The sequence below is a fragment of the Carcharodon carcharias genome, chromosome 5 (assembly GCF_017639515.1).
Source record: "Carcharodon carcharias isolate sCarCar2 chromosome 5, sCarCar2.pri, whole genome shotgun sequence".
NCBI classification, from domain to species: domain Eukaryota; kingdom Metazoa; phylum Chordata; class Chondrichthyes; order Lamniformes; family Lamnidae; genus Carcharodon; species Carcharodon carcharias.
The window spans coordinates 168,621,278-168,645,022 of NC_054471.1; the positions used below are offsets into that span (position 1 = coordinate 168,621,278).

General features: G+C 40.1%; 1 protein-coding gene and 1 pseudogene across 5 annotated transcripts in view; one reads left to right on the forward strand and one right to left on the reverse strand.

Annotated features, from left to right (window-relative positions):
• LOC121277872 (kinase D-interacting substrate of 220 kDa-like) overlaps positions 1-23,745 on the forward strand; it is a 177,405-nt gene that overhangs the window by 42,085 nt on the left and 111,575 nt on the right. For 4 of the 5 annotated variants that reach the window (XM_041187618.1, XM_041187617.1, XM_041187620.1 and 1 more), the window contains 5 exons: positions 9,513-9,660; positions 10,768-10,866; positions 10,961-11,059; positions 16,778-16,876; positions 23,074-23,175. In XM_041187618.1, the coding sequence (XP_041043552.1) occupies positions 9,553-9,660; positions 10,768-10,866; positions 10,961-11,059; positions 16,778-16,876; positions 23,074-23,175 (507 nt within the window). In that variant the 5' untranslated portion in view covers positions 9,513-9,552. The remainder of the gene's footprint in view (positions 1-9,512; positions 9,661-10,767; positions 10,867-10,960; positions 11,060-16,777; positions 16,877-23,073; positions 23,176-23,745) is intronic. The other variant, XM_041187619.1, reaches the window with a different exon arrangement.
• Positions 12,640-12,741, reverse strand: LOC121278485 (annotated as a pseudogene).

The window sequence follows — 23,745 nt, forward strand, 5'->3', positions numbered from 1 at the left end:
GATATCATAGCTATGGGTTCGTGAAATTGTAGGTTGCAATTCCAAATTGCAGAGACAATGCTTGTAATTTGTGAACCTTTGAAACCAGGGACGCCTTTTTGTTTTAACTTGTTTGGTGAATAAATGTGCCATGTTGTATAGTACTGAGTCCTTCAGGATGAAGAAGCTCGTTTTGAAATCTAACGGTTTTCTTTTTGAACAAGTTTTTTCATGTAGTGTAACAACTTTTTTTTCTAAGTGGCCTATTGCTGCAATAGCTATCAACTTCGGATAAGGTGAAGTTGTGCTGTTCACTTTGTAACCATCAATTTTTTGCCCTCTTCATTGTAATTTTTTAACTGAACATACTAATTGAATTTTGGGTTTGAACCAGTGGTTCGGTTTCTCTTCCTTTCCAAATGTATCTGCATGTTTATCATATTTTGTCAATAAATAGGGTTGTAGCCTTTATCGTTGGAATGATTATGGTTTTGCTTAGAATAGGCATTTTTGGAGTTGAATAGACCTGCAGGTGGTGTTACTATTCATATCAATAAAATACAAAAAATACAGTACAGCAGTGAAGGAAGCCTTGCTGGCTGTTCACCTGGAGCTTGCTATTCTAATCCTATATCTTTACACTTTGCCCTTATTACTTTAATTTTTTTCAAAGGTTACTTGATCGGTTCCCTTTTTAAAATGATATTCCAGTCCTTTCCTTGTTAACTTGTGGAAAGCTTTCCATTTTCGATTAACCATTTAAACGATTTTAATCTGTTCGTCATTTAACCTTTATTGAGCTTGTGCCCACCTGTTAGATGTGCTACTATTGCAATCACTGGAAGCAAGAGTGAAAGACAAAATGCATTTCCTTCATAGTAATAGCCTATTTGGTTATGTACAAAAATTGAGTGTGAGAATTAATTGCACCTGATAATTGTTTAAAATCCTTATCTGGTAGTGGTCTGTTTGGAGAAGAAAGCTCTAAATGAAAAAAAAACAAAAACAGAATTACCTGGAAAAACTCAGCAGGTCTGGCAGCATCGGCGGAGAAGAAAAGAGTTGACGTTTCGAGTCCTCATGACCCTTTGACAGGACTTGAGTTCGAGTCCAAGAAAGAGTTGAAATATAAGCTGGTTTAAGGTGTGTGTGTGGGGGGCGGAGAGAGAGAGAGAAGTGGAGGGGGTGTGGTTGTAGGGACAAACAAGCAGTGATAGAAGCAGATCATCAAAAGATGTCAACAACAATAGTACAAAAGAACACAGGTGTTAAAGTTGGTGATATTATCTAAACGAATGTGCTAATTAAGAATGGATGGTAGGGCACTCAAGGTATAGCTCTAGTGGGGGTGTTTTTTAATTTTTTAAAAAAAAAATAATGGAAATAGGTGGGAAAAGGAAAATCTTTATAATTTATTGGGGAAAAAAAGGAAGGGGGAAACAGAAAGGGGATGGGGATGGGGGAGGGAGCTCACGACCTAAAGTTGTTGAATTCAGTATTCAGTCCGGAAGGCTGTAAAGTGCCTAGTCGGAAGATGAGGTGTTGTTCCTCCAGTTTGCTTTGGGCTTCACTGGAACAATGCAGCAACCAAGGACAGACATGTGGGCAAGAGAGGAGGGTGGAGTGTTAAAATGGCAAGCGACAGGGAGGTTTGGATCATTCTTGCGGACAGACCGCAGGTGTTCTGCAAAGCGGTCGCCCAGTTTACATTTGGTCTCTCCAATGTAGAGGAGACTGCATTGGGAGCAACGAATGCAGTAGACTAAGTTGGGGGAAATGCAAGTGAAATGCTGCTTCACTTGAAAGGAGTGTTTGGGTCCTTGGACGGTGAGGAGAGAGGAAGTGAAGGGGCAGGCGTTGCATCTTTTGCGTGGGCATGGGGTGGTGCCATAGGAGGGGGTTGAAGAGTAGGGGGTGATGGAGGAGTGGACCAGGGTGTCCCGGAGGGAGCGATCTCTACGGAACGCCGATGGGGGGGTGAAGGGAAGATGTGTTTGGTGGCATCATGCTGGAGATGGCGGAGGATGATCCCTTGAATGCGGAGGCTGGTGGGGTGATAAGTGAGGACAAGGGGGACCCTATCATGTTTCTGGGAGGGAGGAGAAGGTGTGAGGGCGGATGCGCGGGAGATGGGCCAGACACGGTTGAGGGCCCTGTCAACGACCATGGGTGGAAAACCTCAGTTAAGGAAGTAGGAGGACATGTCAGAGGAACTGTTTTTGAAGGTAGCATCATCGGAACAGATGCGACGGAGGCGAAGGAACTGAGAGAATGGGATGGAGTCCTTACAGGAAGCGGGGTGTGAGGAGCTGTAGTCGAGATAGCTGTGGGAGTCGGTGGGTTTGTAATGGATATTGGTGGACAGTCTATCACCAGAGATTGAGACAGAGAGGTCAAGGAAGGGAAGGGAAGTGTCAGAGATGGACCACGTGAAAATGATGGAGGGGTGGAGATTTTTTTTAAGCTCTAAATGAATATTGTTCCAGGGAACTATATAGTATCAGTATTATTTAATTTGGGAGAAATTTCAAATGCGAGAAGTGATTGAGAATTGGCCTGTTTTTGTGAATAGTTGGTAACTTTTGTTATTTCGTGGAATGTGGATGTTGCTAGCTAGGCCATCATTTTTATTGCCCATCCCTAATTGCCCTTGAGAAGCAGATGGTGAGCTGCCTTCTTGAACCACTGTAGTCCATGTGGTGTGGGTACACCCATTGTGCTGTTAGGGAGGGAGTTCCAGAATTTGACCCCGCGACAGAGAAGGAATGGTGATTTATAGTTCCTAGTCAGGGTCGTGTGTAGCTTGGAGGGGAAGTTCCCATGTATCTGCTGCCCTTGTCCTTCTAGGTGGTAGAGGTCATTGGTTTGGAAGATGCTGTTGAGGGAGCCTTGTTGACTTGCATTCGTGTATCTTGTAGATAGTACACACTGCTGCCACTGCATCCCTGGCGGAGGAAGTGAATATTGAAGGCTGTGGACAGGGTGCCTATCAAGCGGGCTCCTTTTATCGTGGTTGGTATCGAGCATCTTGTGTTGTTGGCGTTGCACCTTTCCAGGCAAGAAGAGAGCATTCCATAGGCTTTGGGAGTCAGGAGGTTAGTTGCTCACCTCAGAATTCCCAGCCTTTGACCAGCTCTTGCAGCCACAGTATTTATATGGCTCGTCCAGTTCAGTTTCTGGTCAATGGTAACCCCCAGGATGTCGATAGTGGGGGATTCAGTGATGGTAATGCCATTGATTGTCAAGGAGAGATGCTCTCTTGTTGGAGATGGTCATTGCCTGGCACTTGTGTGGCGCAAGTGTTATTTGCCACTTATCAGCCCAAGCCTGGATATTGTCCTGGATATTGTCTTGCTGCATTTGGACATGGAATGCATCAGTATCTGAGGAGTCATGAGTGGTGCTGAACATTGTGCAATCATCAGCGAACATCCCCACTTCTGACCTTATGATGGAGGGAAGGTCACTGATGAAACATCTGAAGATGATTGGCGTAGGATACCTGTTTGAGGAACTCCTGCAGTGATGTCCTGGGACTGATATGATTGACCTCCAACAACCACAAACATTTCCTTTGTGCTAGGTATGACTCCAACCAGTGGAGAGTTTTCCTGATTCTCATTGACTTCAGTTTTGCTAGGGCTCCTTGATGTCACACTCGATCAAGTGCGGCCTTGTTGTCTAGAGCAGTCACCTTCACCTCACCTCTTTAGTTTTAGCTCTTTTGTCCATGTTTGGGACTGAGGTCAGGAGCTGAGTGGCCTGGCTGGACCCAAACTGGGCATCTGTGAGCAGGTTATTGTCAAGTAAGTGCTGCTTGTTGTTAACGACCCCTTCTGTCACTTTGCTGATGATTGAGAGTAGACTGTTCACCTGGCCAGATTTCGATGAGAATCCTTTCTCTACCATACTTCTATTTAAACTAAAAATACTTATCTCTGGAGTGTTTATATAGTCAAAATTTTATGTAGTAATGCAAATAATATTGCAATGCTTGTTGAAATATTCAGTATGTTCCCACATTTGAATTTAATACTTGTAAATCAGATGGTATTTAAAACTTTTTTTGGAGTTGTTCAAGTAAATAGTTCAAAGGTGCTTGGGAAAAATGATCAAGTGAACTGGCAGTACTAAAATCTACTGTAGCATTGCTTATGGTTGGTGTCAAGTGTGGAGGATTGTAGTGATTTGTTGCTCTCAATAGGCAAATCCCAACTGATGATCTCACCAGTTTAAAAGTACTTACAATCAAAGCATTTTTTAATTGCTCCCCCTGTCGATTCAATGCTCGTGGCAAATCTATTTGTACTTATTATGAATCATAGAGCATGAAAATTGAGACAAGACCATCTATCTAATGGGTCTCATGGCATTGCTCATGCGATTTAGGATATGTTTCGTGCTAAGTTACATGTATTAACAGGATTGCTGATTTTTAGTGAATATCCAGTTGAACTTTTATTGGTATTCATATTTTTTGTGCTTGAATTCTATATACATGTTTGTATGGAAATTAAATCAGATGACTTTATTACGAGTAACATTTGCTTATTCATATAGTTCATTTTCTTTTTAAGATGTAGAATAGCGAGGTAGATGTGAACAGAATGTTCCAGGTTGCTGATAGGGATTCTGTTATAGGAACTACATGGAGCTCTAGAGAGCAGTTTGGTGTATGTGGGTTGGTAGGTTTAGGAAACGTTAGGGATTTGTAAATGCTGGTGGATGTAGGAATCTGGAAGAGAGATTGTGGGATATGGAATCAGTGGGAGGGACAGACATGACTTTGGGAGCACTGGGAAGGGGCTAGCAGGAGCTGAAAGAGTGATGTTGGGATAAAATAGCACTGCTGGAGATCCTGTATTTGAGAGGGTGCGACTTAATAAGTGATGGCATTTTGAGTGGCAATGGAAGGTTCTGGAAACATTGGGAAGGTGACTGTGTGTGAGAGTACTTTGAGACAATACTGCAGTGACTTCTTTTGTGACAAGCCAGTAATGGGTGAGGAAAGTACGAGTCCTCAATGTAAGGTAATTAGTAGTGATGGGTGGCAGAGGGAGTTTAGGAAGGTGCAATGATGTGGAAAAACTTTCATTTAAAGTATAACTGAGTAATAATAAACAGTTTTGTTCTGTCTGGAGTGTTTTGATTGGTCAGTTTAAGGGGTGCTTCTGGTTCATTTAGTTGACAGTGCCTGGCACAAGGAGTGCTGAATAGCTGCACATCTTTTTTGTCTTTCGGGAGAGTCAGCAACAAACTACAGGTGATTAGTAACCTTTTCTTATTCCATGTTCTTTCAAGGAACTAAGAACCTGATAAAGAAGACACTGACTTACTCAGATTAATGAGTTAAACTGACGGTGAAAAATATTGTTTCAGTGAAGTGGTTACTAACTACAATCTTAAACCTACCAATTTTTAAGAACCCAGTTCTGTTTATTGCATTCCATTAAACTTGAGAGTATGGGACGAGTTTACTTTTTAGCCCCGTTTTGACCCTGTGCATGTGTAAAAACATTGGGTTGATGCAGTTTTTATTTTTCAGAGTCACAAGTTTATATTTTATAAAGTCTTTGAAAGAATAACTAGAAGCCCTGTATTTAAAAAAATGCTATTTCAATACAGATGCTGCTTTGGTTGTAAATGTTTTGTGCTGTGCAGAATACTGGAGCACGTTTTTAAACCTAATTCTGTTTACTGCATCCTTTTAAACTTTTGAGATATATGAGTGTTTCAAGGAAGTGGTTGCTGACTGCAATTTATGTTAGACCTAATGTTTAAATACATGCATGCATAACTTGTGACGTTTTCTAGAATCAGAAGAACCCATCATATGTAAACCTGCCTTTTCAACTCAGGAGAAAACAGTTCTCAGTTAGACTTTAATATTCAAGGATTATAAACAAGTCAGTTTTGACAATTTATGTTTATATTCCTAGGCCTGTTTTTAACATGGACAGCTTAATGTAGCTTTTTCCCAAGTGATAAATTTTGATTCTCCTTGAAGTCTGTGATAAAAGACAAACTCAGAAGCCTGTTTTCAAAAGAAGTACTGTTGTAATAAAGATACTAATTTGCAAATATTTTGCTGGTCTCCGCTAGTTTTAAATAATACAATTTTCCCCACTATTGCCAAGATTTGAACTAAGTCCCCTTCTTTTATTGCTGCCAAACTGCCCACTGTGACTGGACTTGAGCCAACTTCAAAGAAGTACTAAATTGGCTTCTGAACTTTTACTGTGTCAGGACTCGAAGACTTTATTTATAATTTGGCCTGCTTGCAAATAAGTTATTTACATACTGAAATTGCCACAAGGTACATGAATATAGCCAATCCTGGGTTTTTTCCCACTCATTTCCTGCTAAGGCTTTCTTGGTTTCTCTTTCTTTAAGTGAACCCTTGCTCCTTGTGCCTCTCTATTCCTTTGTCTAGATGAATTTGTAGCATTTCCAGGAAATAAGCAGACACCCCTCTTCAGGTTCTTGCTGGAGCTGGTTTTATTGCATGCTTCTGTGTGGTTCTCCTTGTCACCAGAAGGTGGTGGAATGAGCCCAGACTTGAACTGACAGAAATATGGCCCCTGGTTAAGCAATGCCTCAATTTGAAAATTCTCATGCTTGTTTTCAAATGCTTTCATGGCCTTGCCCTCCCATAACTCTGTGATCTCCAAAAGCAAATGACATGTTGACCTTTATTGCAAGGGGATTGGAGTACAAGAATAAGAAAGATTTGCTGCAATTATTTGGGGCTTTGGTGATACCATACCTGTAATATTTTGCACAATTTTGGTTTCCGTATTTACTTGCATTGGAGGCAGTACCGTGAAGGCTCACTATATTGATCCCTGGGATGATCGGGTTGTCATATGATGCGAGGCTGAGTCTATATTCTATGGAGTTTAAATGAACGAATGGTGACCTCATTGAAACATTCAATGTTTATGAAAGGGCTTGACAGGGTAGATACTGAGAGGTTGTTTCCCCTGGCTGGGCAATCTAGAACAAGGGGACAGAGTCTCAGGATAAAGGAATGATCATTTAGGACTGGCATGAAGAGAAATTTCTGCACTTTGTGAAACATTGGAATTCTCTACCCGAAGGTTGTGGATGTGTCTTTGTTGAATATACTGAAGGCTGAGATAGACAGATTGATGTCTTGGGGAATCAAAGGATATGGGGAGCGGGCAGAAACATGGAGTTGAAGCTCAAGATCATCCATGATCGCATTGAATGGCAGAGTAGGCTCGGCAGGCTGTATGGTGGTCTGTTCCTATTTCTTACATATAGTAACTCCACAACCACTAGATATATGTGCTCCTGCTCCAATTTTCATCTAATTCTGGTCTTTTGAAGATCCCTAATTTTAATTGCTCCACCTTTGATGGCCGCACCTTCAGCTGCCCTGACCCTACACTCTCTACCTCTTCTCCTTTAAGACATGCCTTAAAATGTACCTCTGACCAAGCTTTTGGCCATCTGTCCTAATATTCTCTTGCGTGGCTTGGTGTTCAAATTTTGCTTAAAAATGCTCCTGTGAAGTGCCTTAGGATGTTTTATTGTGTTAAAGATGCTTTATAAATATAAGTTGTAGTAAAAAATAAAGAACTTGCAATCTCTGTGCTAAACTGTATACTTTGTCTAATGGCTCTCTTCCTCTTTCCATTTATGGATAATATTTTGGGGTGGCTAATTGTTTTTTGAAGGTTACAGACTGACTGACAAATGATAAATATCATCACAATAAAAAGGTGATGTTGGCCAAATTAATTTAAATAACTAACTTCAATTCAAAAAGGGAACAACCAATCAAGCACATCTTTGAACCAATTCCAAAATATGTTTGTATTTGAATTAAATGGCCTGACACCTTCCTCAATCACCTAGCTTTGACTGACCAAACTAAGATGGGATATGATTTTAGTGACAGGAGATCACTTGTAACTGCATATGTATCAAATGCAGAACTGAATCAAGAAACCGTTAGCATGTTAGAAACAAACATTTGTATTTATTCTTTACCACAAACTTTACATGTTACACAGATTTTTTTATTTCCCTTTGCGCTTCTGGTGGACAGTTTGGAACTGTAATTAATAGGACCAAGCTAATGGTCTGTCACATTTGAAGAAGCAGTCCACCAGATATAAGTTTAAGTTGATTGAAACTGCATAAGAGCAATTTTTAATATGACGAAAATAGAAATGGCAGTAAGTGTGACATTTACGGGAATTGAAATATATCCCAAACTTTTTTATTTTTATAGATATATATATATTCTAGTCAACCAGTTAGGCTGAACCTGGTGGTGCTTATTCAGTCACAATATTTAGTTTAACTTTGAGCAGTCCTTTTTACCTCCCATCTAGGTAGCATCTGGTAGCACTTTTTCACCTCCAGAATTTTCCTTGCATGAGTTACACATTCCCTGTGTTATGTTAGCCCTTGTTACCACAGTATCAATTTCTCTAACTTTTGACACCAGCACCTTTCACAAACTCATTCAGAGAGTACTACAACCCCTTACTCCATGCCAAACTGTATTGACTCTCCATCTCCCATCATTGTGAAATCACCTATTTCACGGTGGCCTTCCTCATTTTCACACCCATCCACTCAGATTAGGTCCTCTATATTTTAGCTTTATGTCTCATTGCACATCCACTGTGTATTACTGCCCCCTGGCAAGAGCTTCCCTTTCTTTAGTAACTATTCCCTGGTCTTTCAAACCACTTGTCCTTGCCACTTAACCTTATCATCTCTTTATCCATGTGTTTGTTTCCTTCCTCTTTTTTGCACTAAGCATATAATATGACATGCATTTAAAGCTTCCTTCATGTAGAATGTCTCTGAGCATTTTAAAAGGGAAGGAAGGAAAGACACTTGGGAGGGATGGGTTAAATTAAAAAAAAGATTACTTCCATTTTAGGATAACCTTTGTTCTTCAAAAGGAGCATACTTTACCCATGGTTCCATTCTTGCATGGTTGGCAGGTGGGTTGGGGCAGTGAAGGTATGTACTGCAGAGTTTAGTTCTGTTTCACTGTAGTGTTGATGAAAATGAAACAACATTTCATGCGCCCATGCCTTGTATACTGCTGCATGCAGATGTTCAGTATAAAGAACTGCATGAAGTGGTTTTCCAGAAAGTGCTCTGGTACCAGCTAATTTGCAGTGAGGTATGGCAGATGCATTTGAAAGTTGAGGGAGACATTGCAAGGGTTTTGGCATGACAGCGGATTGTCCTGTCATCTCTGGGATTTTAGTTTAAATCAACCCTTGAATGAAACTAAATGGACAATTTCAGAAAATGAACAGTGTAGTAGTGAATAATTTTTTGAACTTGTTTGAAATGCATTGCTAGGAAGTTAAAGGAAACTTCCCTCTGCTTGTAACTGTATCTGATGTAAGAGTGATTAATACTTATACTGGACTCTTGAAATAAAATGGGTTCTACTTCTCTTGCACTTAACATCCCTCACACTTCTTTTTATTATTTTGAAAGCGATGTAAATTTATGTTGTATTAATATTGTAGGTATCGTTGAAGACTACATTTGTGGTGTGATTGCAACATAATGGCCACTGTCACGTCCCATAACCTGTTAACCTATGTTGAAGAAGAGAATATCACTGCTTTTAAGGCATTGCTGGAGAAATACAAGGATGTGGATGAAAGGAATGAGGTAGGAAGTTATTATATGCTAAAATTTCCTACATTTTTTTATTTAATGGCACTGAATTATACTGGAGATATTTAAAAATGCAGGTTCCTGTTAACTTAAATAGTTGCATGTGCCTTTACTTATTAATTAAAAATGGAAAGTAAAGGATTCAAAATGTAACTGCAATTAAAATGACTGAATGATATTGATGCTATTATTTTTTTTAATAGTTTAGAAATGTTTAATTTCCGCAAGACTGTCCAGCACATTCCAGCCAAGAGATGGGCAAATTGATTGCCTCAAAGATCTCTCCCCATGCCTCCCTGTAACTGGTTGGTAGAAAATGTGTGAAAGTTGCATGGGACAAATCTTTCAGTGATTTTTTTTTAAAAAAACATATTCGCCCTCTCTTTTTGGAACATCAGCATTGTTACATTGGCTCCTTGTGTTCCACTGTAGTAAATATAAACAGACAGCCCAAATACAAAGTTTCAAAACTCTACCATATTCTTTAATGTTGGTTAAGTGCTTAGTATTGTAAACCAGTGTCTTTCTCCAGTTTCCTTAGTGATGTAAAGCTTGCTGTATTTGTTTATCCAGTCATGTGGGTGTGACCACAATTATAGGCTGTTGTCAGACTGGAGCCTGAGGTCTGTCACACCCACATTGTTGACTGACCACTGTTAAGGTAAACAAATGCACAAACTTTTACAATCTTGTCAATTGAGTGGAATTTTGGTATAATGCCCCTCTTTTTCTCCCTCGAAAGTTAGGCTTATGTTAGGAATGCTTCATTTTTTTTTAAGTGAGGTATTAAATCTTCACACTGTCAAAATACCTTGCATTTTCAAATACTGCATTAATCATTCTTAATAAAGAACACGTTCACGCATGCTGAGAAATAAGTTTAAGCTGAGACAGCTAATCTTCACTTAATATCTGTTGGTGAAGTGTGTTAGTTGATCAGTCTATTTGTTCGCTTTGCTGCATGCTCTAAAAATTGTGTAAAATGGCAGAAGAATATAAGGTGTGTATCTGTGCATTGCAATGAAAAATACTTTAATATATTCAAATTTCATAGTTGAACATTGGATATTTGTGATACTGATTAAGAATTTTACATTGCAGAGTGGGCAGACTCCATTAATGTTGGCAGCAGAGCAAGGAAATTTGGAGATAGTGCAAGAATTGCTCAAGAGGGGAGCTAACTGCAATCTGGAAGATGCTGTAAGCACTTTTACTGTAATTCCAATAGCTGGGTAACTATAAAACTGTTCATGTTTTGTTTAAACACTGTTAATTGAGATTCTTTCCTTGGCAGGATAACTGGACAGCTCTTATTTCAGCTGCAAAAGAAGGCTACTTAGAAATTGTGAGCGAGCTCATTAACTTCAGTGCCAACTTGGAACACAGAGATATGGTGAGTTTAAAGCAAAAACATATTCTTTTGTGAAGAAGGGTCGATGGAATTATCTTTGAGAAGGCTGTTCTGGGTTGTTACAATGAAGAGGATAACTATTTTTGGTTGTTGGTGTTAATAAAGACTGAATTTGTAACTATTATTGCTGAAAAAAAAGACGTTGCTGAAACTTCTCATCTTGCAATATCAGCACAAATGCCTAATTTCAAACGATTACAATAATTTGTACTAAAGGAGAAAAAGGTGCTGATTGATTAGCGAGTCAACTCTGGCCAAGGCGATGCCACGGAGAAAACAATAGGGAACCATTGATTCCTCAAGCTCCCGAGCAATTCAAAAAAGGCGTAAGGCTTGAACGTGCCCCTTTTGTATGCAAAGGATTGGTCCCTGTGTCTGAATGTATGTCGCTTCTAGCAAGCATAAGTGACCCACGTTACGAGCTTGACTGATTATCTTAAATTGGTTGTTAGTATAGCTATGAGCACACTCAGGATTGTTCAGCAAGCGCTGCCCAATTACGAAATCAGATCTAGCAGATGTTTTGCTTTGGGTTTTGCAAGTGTGGGTTGGTTGAGTATGGTCTGACTGCCTATTGTGAACAAATGAAGGAACATGCTGTTTGATTTGATCAGCCAGTTGTTGGCTCACATGGCTATGTATCTGGCATTGCATTAGCACTGAAATTCACATAAGATGTTGCTCAATTGTGCAGTAGGCAGAATGCCTTTTTGGACTGATTGCAGCATTCTGTTAGTAGAAAATGCCACTCGCATAGTCACAGCATTGTAGCAGCATGAATTGGCTTGTTTAACCTATTGTTCAAATTTTTGAGATACTTTCAAAGGTAATTTGAGGTAGACCAGGTACTTTTCAGGTCTGAAAGTGGCGGCCTTTGGCCTTTTGCCAGTTTGCGTGATACACAGTGAACAGTGGCCTGATCAGTATAGCTGTTGCCCTGCAAGAAAGCTTTGCATTCTATTTCTGTGTCAAGCTTGCAAGATGAGCAAATGTTTCTAAGCAGTAGAAGGATTCCTTCATCTTTGTGAAGACCACACGTGACCTAATTAATGATAGCAATGCCTCATCTGTGTGATCATTCGACATTGTGAACTTATTTATGAATGTGTTACTGAAAGAAGCCATCAATATTTGCGCCACATTGCAACATCACGTTAATATAAACACATTGCCGTTTTCTGAATATGCATTGATTGAACGTACAAACTTAGCAACTTGCGTAGTTGAGTTCAGTTTTAATGACAACATATATGTGCAAATAGATGGTTTAGTCATGGGGTTCCTTTCCTAGTCCAACGTGCACTAATATTTTTATTGATTTCCATGAGAAATGTATTTTTGATGGAATGAGCCTATGTATATTTCCGATACATAGTTGATACATTTGCGATCTTTGAATCTGCAGCTGCGTGTAACTCTTTCGAGTACAAACCCATTTCCATCTGTTTCAGATGAAGTTACATTGTTTCATAGTTTACCATTGTGAGATTTGAACTCTTGATCTTGGGGTTACAAACCCAGTACCATAACCACTTGGCTATTTAGGCCAAGCAAGCCTACTGCACCTGGTATTCCCAGGCAGTCTCCCATCCAAGTACTAACCAGGCCTGAGTCTGCTTAGCTTCCGAGATCAGACGAGATCGGGCGTTTTCAGACTAGTATGGATTTCCCTACACATTTAATACAATCCATCCCTCACTCAAATTCATTTCCGAGTTGGGGCTGTCTAATGTGCTTCCTTTCTCAGTGTGCTAGTTGAGAAATCCACTGATGGGTTCTTCACTACTGTGTACCGCTAAACTTCACTGGTCACTATACAAGTTGGGATTTGCATAGCTCCACGTGCTATAAGATTGGCTTTATCAGCAATCCTGTAACTAGGAACCTAACCATTTGTGCATCTTGCAATTTGACGCAGAAATAGCACGTATCAAAGCTAACCTGATCAGATCATTATTCACTGTGTATCGCACAAACTTGTAAAGGGGACAAAGACTGCCACTTTCAGGCCTGAACAGTGCCTGGTCTACCCCCAATTACCCTGAAAAGGCAAAGTATTTCAAAAATTTGAATAACAGCAAGCCATTTCACTCTGCTGCTATGCAGTGACTACGCGAGTGGTATTTTCCACTTACAGGTCCAAAATGTCGTTCTGCCTGCCGGGTAATCGAGCAAGATCGTATATGAATTTCAGTGCCGGTGCGATGCCAGGTTCGTAGGCCATACGACCTAGCAATTGGCTGATCGTATCAAACAGCATATTCCTTCGTTTGTCCGTAATAGAGTACAGAGCATACTCAACCAGCCAGCTATTGCAAAACTGAAGATGCACAATTACTGTTGGATGTGATTTGATTCCACAATTGGGCAACACTTGCTGAACAATCCTGAATGCACTCATAGCTACCAATTGAAGATAATAGTCGCCCAACCTCGGACGGCCTGCTTCTACCTCCTACTCAAAATCCCCAAAAGAACTGTCCCAGCAGACCGATCGTGTCAGCCTGTTCCTGCCCCACAGAACTCATTTCTGGTTATCTTGACTCCCTTCTCTCTCCCCTTGTCCAGTCCCTTCCCACCTACATCCGTGATTCCTCTGACATCTTACATCACATCAACAATTTCCAGTTCCCTGGCCCCAATCACTTCCTCTTCACCATGGACAACCAATCCCTCTACACCTCCATCCCCCACCAGGATGGTCTGAGGGCCCTTAGCTTCTTCCTCGAACAGAGGCCCGAACAATCCTCATCCACCACTACTCTCCTCCGTCTGGCTGAACTTGTTCTCACACTGAACAATTTCTCCTTTAACTCCTCTCTCTTCCTCCAAATAAAAGGTGTGGCTATGGATACCCGCATGGGCCCCAGCTATGCCTGTCTCTTTATGGGGTATGTGGAACATTCCTTGTTCCAGTCCTACTCCGGCCCCCTCCCACAACTTTTTCTCCGGTACATCGATGATTACTTCGGTGCTGCTTCATGCTCTCGTCGGGACCTGGGAAAATTTATTAATTTTGCTTCCAATCTCCACCCCTCCATCATTTTCACATGGTCCATCTCTGACACTTCCCTTCCCTTCCTTGATCTCGCTGTCTCAATTTCTGGTGATAGACTGTCCACCAATATCCATTACAAGCCTAGCGACTCCCACAGCTACCTCGACTACAGGTCCTCCCACCCCACTTCCTGTAAGGACTCCATCCCATTCTCTCAGTTCCTTCGCCTCCGTCGCATCTGTTCTGATGATGCTACCTTCAAAAACAGTTCCTCTGACATGTCCTCCTCCTTCCTTAACCGAGGTTTTGACAGGGCCCTCAACCGTGTCCGGCCCATCTCCCGTGCATCCGCCCTCACGCCTTCTCCTCCCTCCCAGAAACATGATAGGGTCCCCCTTGTCCTCACTTATCACCCCACCAGCCTCCGCATTCAAAGGATCATCCTCCGCCATTTCCGCCAACTCCAGCATGATGCCACCACGAAACACATCTTCCCTTCACCCCCCCCCCCCCCCTTGGCGGCATTCCGTAGGGATCGTTCCCTCCGGGACACCCTGGTCCACTCCTCCATCATCCCCTACTCCTCAACCCCCACCTATGGCACCTCCCCATGCCCATGCAAAATATGCAACACCTGCCCCTTCACTTCCTTTCTCCTCACCATCCAAGGTCCCAAACACTCCTTCCAAGTGAAGCAGCATTTCACTTGCATTTCCCCTAACTTAGTCTACTGCATTTGTTGCTCCCAATGTGGTCTCCTCTACATTGGAGAAACCAAACGTAAACTGGACGACTGCTTTGCAGAACACCTGCGGTCTGTCCACAAGAAAGACCTAAACCTCCTTGTCACTTGCCATTTTACCACTCCACCCTGCTCTCTTGCCCACATGTCTGTCCTTGGCTTGCTGCATTGTTCCAGTGAAGCCCAACGCAAACTGGAGGAACAACACCTCATCTTCCGACTAGGCACTTTACAGCCTTCCGGACTGAATATTGAATTCAACAACTTTAGATCTTGAACTCCCTCCTCCATCCCCATCCCCTTTCTGTTTCTTCCCCCTTCCTTTTGTTTTTTCCAATAATTTATATAGATTTTTCTTTTCCCACCTATTTCCATTATTTTTAAATCTATTCCTTTTAGGCCCTGCTAGTCTTTCCACCCCACCCGCACTAGAGCTGTACCTTGTGTGTCCTGCCGTCCATTCTTAATTAGCACATTCGTTTAGATAATATCACTACCTTCAATGCCACTTTGTTCTTTTGTCTGTGATATATTTTGATTATCTGCTCCTATCACTGCTTGCTTGTCCCTACAACCACCCCCCCCTCCTGAAACCAGCTTATATTTCACCCCTCTCCTAATATTACTCAGTTCTGTTGAAGGGTCACGAGGACTCGAAACGTCAACTCTTTTTTTCTCCGCCGATGCTGCCAGACCTGCTGAGTTTTTCCAGGTAATTCTGTTTCTGATTTACCAATTGACTTTTTAACTATTAATCGGAGGAAGCAGTATTGTTTTAATAAACCTAATTGGCTGTTAAAATTAACAAAGGGATTTGTGTTGTAAGTGTCTCGGTATGTCAGTAACAAAAAAAGACCCTCACTGTTTGCAATTGATGCACAATAAAGAAAATAGAGATTGGTGCTTTTGTAGGGATTGCTTTTAATATTGTACAAATTTTTGTGAGATCTTTAAACCGTGTTGTGACGTAACATTTTGGTCGGCAAGTAAACTGCAGCAAAGTGTGATTGGGATATGAATTCTTCTTGTGGATCCTACACTTAGAATACCGACCTTAGTCAAGTCAGTGTGAAGTAATAGCATATTGAGGCTAAATTCCTTCTCAGAAGGAGGGCAGCCTGCCTCTGGCTGATGTCCCATTCAAACTTGTGATTATCTGTCTTGATAGGTGCCTCTGAACCAGTCATTTGCCTGTCTGCCTTCTAAGTCAAGAGTAGTGTGAGGGAAAGTAAAGAAGGGAAGAGGTGAAACATGTCATGTTCCAAAAGAACATTACTTACTAGGACATTTATAATATAGCCATAAAACGTTTTCTGTTAACTTAAATACAAAGCCTGATCATGTTTTCAGTTTGTACTAGCAAGTTGCATTGTATAAGTGTAGGATGTATTGCTAATTAAACTAGCAAAGTGTCTCTAGTTCCTTCTAATAATAGAACAACTTTATGTTTAAAAAAATGTGAGAAGAGTAAAAAAAAAGTGACAAGAGTAAAACAGAATTGCTTTTTAAGGAGAATTCTGCAGTGTATTTTTCACTTGAGGTCTAAGATTAAAAGTTGAATTGAGCAAATGCTTTGGATTATTGTTATAGAATTTGGAGTTCATTTATAGGTGATGTAATAGATGCATGAGAAGTCTGATGTTGAATCCATTCTTTATTGATGAACCATACTATTGGGTGTTTTTCCTAGTTGCATATGCTGGTTAGAATTATTTGAGACTAGAGACCTGCCTACAACATAATATAAAAGCAAAAAACTGCAGATGCTGGAAATCCAAAACAAAAACAAAAATACCTGGAAAAACTCAGCAGGTCTGGCAGCATCTGCGGAGAGGAGCACAGTTAACGTTTCGAGTCCGAATGACCCTTCATTCTGTGGTCATTTTTATATGAGAGGGCTGAGGGAAAGTCATCATAACTTTTTAAAAGCTGCTAACTTCTTTTATTTTGGACATTACAGGGTGGCTGGACTGCTCTTATGTGGGCAGCATACAAAGGTCATACAGAAATTTCACGATTACTTCTTGAGAAAGGTGCAAACCCGAATATTACTGGACAGGTGAGCAGCTTGTTTCTGAATTATGCTGGAGCCAACAATTTATTACATTCAGCGACAAGCTTTTTCTTTTGATATACATGCTTTTCAGTGGACTTGATTTAGGTCTGCACATGTTATTTGACGCTAAGCATAAATTAAATATGCATTCTATATGTGAGCTAGAAAAGATCTATCTCAGATTTGTAGATAATTGATGTAAACTGTAAAGTGCATGATCAGTTATAATACTGCATGGAAAAAACTTTAATTAATGGATCTCATTGTCCTGTCTTGAAATTCAATAATCTTGGTAATTTTTAGATTTTTGCCAAAGGTTGAGGGAAAAAAATAGAATTTTTTTTGTTCTCTGAGAAAAGGTTGGGCTGTGTTTTTGAGGGAGAATTTGTATTTCAAACTTGTCAATCGATCTTAAATTTATTGTGATGTCAGGTGAGAATTAATAGAACCAAAACAGTGACCTAGTTCTGAAATATATTTAATTTTTTGAGGGGGGGAAGAAAAAGAATGGTGGGAACTGTACTATATCTTATTGATTGAAATTTGACACTGAACCAAAAACATGATTAGATCATGAATTTTGTGTCTTGTTTTTCTTTTTAACCTATCCATTTTTATACTATAATTGTAGCAAATTGCATTGAAAGAGAAAAGCAAAAGTCACACTTTCAGTTATCAGACCATGTCGTGACCAGTAAACCCTGAGATGATATGTCAGAAATGCTACAGTTGAGCTAAATTTAGCTTTAGGGGGCTAAAGTTACAGGATAGAAGTTTAAGATTAAGATGTAGATGGGAGTCTAAATCACTGTCCTGGAGAATATGAAAATTTCTTGACATTCCAGTTATCATCGCTCATTGTTGTTATGCCAACTCACTTAATGTGAAACGAGCAGATGTAGTCGCCACATTAGGTTGCACTGAGTACGTACTCAGTTTGACTAAAACTTGACCTGAGCTGAGATGAAACTGCAAAAGCTAGAGGCAGTCAACCAGCCAATGACTGTGCAAAAGGAAGAGGGAGTTTCAAAGTTAACTTCAAGCAAAAGAAAGATAACCTACTAATGTGAGGTAGAGTAGCATTTTCTGTTTTTGTATTACACAAACCAGCTGTGTTTTTTTTTAATTCATTCATGAGATGTGGGCTTTGCTGACTAGGCCAGCATTTATTCCCCATCCCATATTGACCTTGAGAAGGTGGTGGTGAGCTGCCTTCTTGAACTGCCATAGTCCATGTGGTGTAGGTGCACCCACAGTGCCGTTAGGGAGGGAGTTCCACGATTTTTCACCCAGCGACAATGAAGGAATGGTGATATATTTCCAAGTCAGGGTGGTGAGTGGCTTGGAGGGGAACTTCTACATAGTGGTATTCCCATCTGTCTGCTGCCCTTGTCCTTCTCAATGATAGTGGCCATGGGTTTGGAAGGTGCTGTCTAAGGAGGTCTGGCAAGTTCCTCTTGATAGATATAAGTGTATCTCCAACAAGAGAGCGAATCTAACCAGCCCTCATTGACGTTCACTAACACTAACCTGGGAACACCACCTGGAAGTTCCCATCCAAACCACACACCATCCTAACTTGGAACTATATCGCTGTTCCAACACTGTTGCTGGATCAAAATTCTGGAACTCCCTCCCCAACAGCACTGTGGGTGTACCTACAGTACAAGAGTACCTGAGCATCTCCTGAATGCAAGCATTTCCCATCCGCTTTCCAATCAAAATGTCTTCTGTTTTATTTTTCCAACCAAAGTGGATAGCTTCACACTTTATTACATTGCACTCTATTTGCTATGTTCTTACCCACTCACTCAACCTATTTATATCCCTTTATATATTTATATCTTTCTCTCCAAAGATACTGTTCGACCGGCTGAGTTTTTCTAGCATTTTTTTGTTTTTGTTTCAGGTTCCCAGCATCCACAGTATTTTGCTTTTATTTATATCCTTCTGCGTTTATATCTTTCTTTTGGCGTTCTCTTGGCCAATTGCTTTTCCCATCTAAATTTATTTTGTCAGCAAACTTGGATATGTTACACTTAGTCCCCTCATCTAAGTCGTCAATATAAATCGTAAATAGCGGAGGCCCAAGTACTGATCCTTACAGTACAGCACTGGTTATATCCTGCTAACCTGAAAATGTCTGAATAAAGTCAAAAGACTGCGGATGCTGGAAACCTTAAACAAAAACAAAAAATGCTAGAAAAACTTGGCAGGTCTGACAGCATCTCTGGAGAGAAAGACAGTGTTAATGTTTTGAGCCCGTATGACTCTTCTCCAGAGCTGTCAGAGCTGCTGAGTTTTTCCAGCATTTTTTGTTTCGTTGCTGAAAATGTCTGGGGTTTTCCTACTCTGTCCATTAACCAATGTTCTGTCCATGTTAAGATAATATCTCAATACCATGAGTCCTAACGTGTAGTAACCTCTTGTCTGGCACCTTATGCTTTTGAAAATCCAAATACATGCTAGATTCATGGGTCCCCCCTTACCAATCCTTCCTAGTTAAATCATCAAAAGACTCTATCAGATTTGTTAAACAGGATTTCCCTTCCCTAAATGCATAATGATTCTGCTTAAATCATATTATGATTTTTCTAGATGCCCTGTTTCCACCTTCTTAGTTATAGGATCTAGCATTTTGCTGACTACAGGGCTAACTGGGCCTATAGCTCGTTATTTTCTCTCTGCTTCCTTTCTTAAATAGTAGGATTATGTTTGCTACCTTCTAACACTTGGGGGCAGTTCTAGAATCTAAGGAATTCTGGAAGATCAGAACCAATGCATCCACTATCTCTGCATCTACCTCTTAAAACACTAAGATGCAGGTTGCCTGTTTGCAGGGATCGGTTGTCACTTAGTCCCATTAATTTCTCCAGTATTACAATGCTTTTTTTAAGTTCCACATTTTTGCTAGACCCTTGGTTTTCCATTATTTCCGGAATTTTATTTGGTGTCTTCAACTGTGAAGATGGAGGAAAGCATTTGATTTATGCCTTTGCAATTTCCTTACCTCATTATAATTTCACCTGTCTTTGCCTCTAAATGGGCCCATGTTTACTTATACTAATTCTTACCATATACAAACTTATAGAAACGTTTAAAATCTGTTTTTATATCTCTTGCTAGTTGTGCTTCATATTCTCTATTCTCTTATCAATTTCTTGGTTCACCTTTGCTCAGTTCTAAGCTTGTCCTGATCCTCAGGCTTGCTACAGGTCAAGTATTCACGCCACACAAGTGTCAGGCAATGACCATCTTCAACAAGAGAGAATCCAACCATCGTCCCTTGATGTTCAATGGCATTACTATCACTGAATCTCCCACTATCAACATCCTGGGTTTACCATTGACCAGAAACTGAACTGGACTAGCCATATAAATACTGTGGCTACAAGAGCAGGTCAGCCATTAGGAATCCTGTGACGAGTAACTCACCTCCTGACTCCCTAAAGCCTGTCCACCATCTACTAGGCACAGGTCAGGAGTGTGAGGGAATACTCCCCACTTGCCTGGATGAGTACAGCTCCCACAACACTCAAGAAGGTTGACACCATCCAGGTCAAAGCAGCCTGCTTGATTGGCACCACATCCACAAACGTTCACTCCCTCCACCAACGTCGCACAGCAGCAGTGTGTAACATCTATAAGATGCACTGCAGGAATTTAGCAAGGCTCCATAGACAGAATCTTCCAAACCCACGACCAGTGCGATCTAGAAGGACAAGGGCAGCAGATAGATTGGAATGCCACCACCTGGAAATTCCGCTCCAAGTCACTCACCATCCTGACTTGGAAATATGTCGCCGTTTCTTCACTGTTGCTGGGTCAAAATCCTGGAACTCTCTTCCTAACAACACTTTGGGTATACCTACACCCATGTGAACTGCAGCGGTTCATGAAGGCAACTCACTAGCACTTAAGGGCAACTAAGGATGGGCAATAAATGCTGGCCCAGCCAGCATAGCCCACATTCCATGAATAAGTAAAACAGAAATCCTTTTTCCGTAAATTCGAAAACCGAACACATCCAGAAACTGCGCTTATTTTGGACCTCATCAACCTTTAGCGTGGGAAGTCTGTGACCCGAGCCGACATGACCCCAGGCGACATGAACCTCACTGACTGCACCTGACCTTTATTATTCAGTGATACTTTTCTAGCTATTTTCCTTACTTTAGATTATAGCTAGCCTAGGCTTAGGCCATTGTAGTGTAAGTAGGCCCAGGCCTATATGCGGTATCAGAAAACAGAAGTTATCTGAAATCAGAAACTCATTTGGCCCCAAGGATTTCAGATAAAGGATACTCAACCTGTACTTTTTTTGGCAGCATTATAAACCTCTTCCTTTGATCTAATTCTTGTTAGCCATGGATGAACCATGTTTTCTGTAGGTTTTCTGACCCTTAAAATATATATATTTTTTCAAATGATGTATTTTTTTAATTACTAGCCATTGTTTGTTCACGGTCATAGCATTTAACGTAGTTTCCCAACCTATCTTTGTCAACTCACCCCTCAGATCTATATAGTTTTCTTGGTTGGATTAAAGATTAAAGACCTAAGGATTAAAGACCTAGTTTTGGTTAACTAAATCATTTCAAACTCAATATAAAATTCTGTTATATTATGGTTCCTCTTTCCTTTACTATAAGTTTATAAATTAACCCTGTTCTCATTGCACAATAGTAGATTCAAAATAGAGTGTTCCCTTGTTGGTTTTTCAACATTCTGATCGAGTAACTATCTTCTGTACATTTCCATGAACCCATCATTGACACTATTATTGCACATTTGGTTTACCCAGTTTATATGACGATTAAATCCCCCCTGAATGCTATATTACCCTTATTACATGTATCTCTAATTTGTTGATTTACACTCTGCTCTACACCACAAATACATTTAGGGGACCTACAAACAGCTCCCACTAATGTTTTCTGCCCCTTGCAGTTTTTTAACTCCAACAAAACTGATTCTACTTCTTGACTTTCTTTCTCTCTACTGACTTTATTCCACCCTTGATTATCAGGGAAACCCCATCTCCTTTTCCATTTTTTGTCCCTTCTAAAAGTTAGGCATCCTGCGATATTTAATTCTCAACCTTGGTTACTTTGCAGTCTTGTCACTGTAACTGTTGTGAGATAAAACTGATTAATCCCTATCTCTGCTATTAATTTGTCTAATTTGTTGTAAATTCTTGATGCATTCAGATATAATGCTTTTCGTTTCAACATTTTTCCTGCCATCACCTTATTATCTTTTGTTACTCTCAATGTCCTTTCCTGACCCAATCTGCTTATTTTTCCCCAAAATGTTTCCCTGCTCTAGAGCCTTGATATTTCTCTTGCAATTCTTGGGTTTACCTTTTCTCAAATTCTCCCACCTTAGTGACAAGTGCTGGCAGCTGACCTTAAGAAAACTGCCTATAAGAATCTAGCAAATTCTGTGGTGTGAATTTCATCCTTTCTGGTGTCCAGTTTAATTCTGGTGCCAGCTATGGGTTCAGCCACAATGGTGCCATCCAGCAGGTTAAGCAGCCATTCATAATGAAGAATTCTCATATACAACAAATCAATAAGTAACAAGCAGGTTTTATTATTCACTTTTTATGATTTTACTTGAAGTAAAGTAAAGGTTGGAGCATATTAGGAATTAAGGTAGAAGCTGAAATACAAAATTTTTTTAAAAACAATTTAAGAAATCTATGAAATTTTTATCACTGGAGAATGTTAACATCTTGCAAATATAAAATTAGGTTTTCAGAGTCAGAAAGGTTGCTCAGCAGCAAGTATGTGACTAATTGTGCCTTTTATAAAAAACAGTTTCATCTCATTACACAAGAATTTTTCAAGGGTTGTCACACTGAGAAAAAATGTAATAAGTGTTTAAAAAAGCAGTTCATGTCATTTCAGTGATTTCTATTTGCTAGGACATCAACTGTACACCTAGAAGAGCAGGGCATTGCTAAGAGCAACTTCTGGATTTCCACCTTTTAACTAGGCATGAGTGGACACCAGACGTTGCTGTCAGCTTCATAAAGTAATGACAGCAAGCATTGATGACCATGAAATTTGGCTGATGTATTTTACTTCAGTATATTTTAAATACTTTGTGAAATTCATCTTTTGCATGTTTACTTTTTCTCTTAATACCTTAATATGCTTCAATAATCGATTAATGAAGTTTTACATTTTGATTAGCAGTATAGTGTTTACCCTATTATTTGGGCAGCTGGACGAGGTCATCATGAAATTGTTGAACTTCTACTGCAACATGGAGCCAAAGTCAATTGTTCTGACAAGGTATGTATGTAATAGATAACAGAAAATAAAATGCTTACCACTAACTTTTGCTGTAGAACTGTATCAAAAATGTATTCTTCATTTGATAAACCTACTAATCTGGATTTTATGTATTTATATTAAGTTTTCTTATCTACCAGAATTCAAGGAGACATTGGTGCATAAATGGTAAAGGAACTAGTGAAAATTACAACTTAAATTATTTTAGTTGCCTCTTCTAGCCAGTGTAATTCTTGGTAAAATGTTGAGACTTATAGTTTTGCATTTCTATTGTTACTAGTACAATATGCCACATTCTGGGATAAAAGCTCAGGTGGGAAGAAAATTTTTGATTTTGCATTATTGGATTTCCTGGACAACGGCATGATAGCCCTCAGAGGGGCACATGGACATGAGACTATGCCTGAGTGGGGAGATGCCTGAGTGGGACGTACATAATTTGGTTCAGGTGGGAATTTGGTGCACAAGGGGAAAGAGGTGCTCCTTTTGCTACCTTTTATTCAGCCTCCAGTGGTTGATGACTTTCCTTCTTTGTCTCCAAGCTAGGTGAGTGCAACTTTCTATTTATCG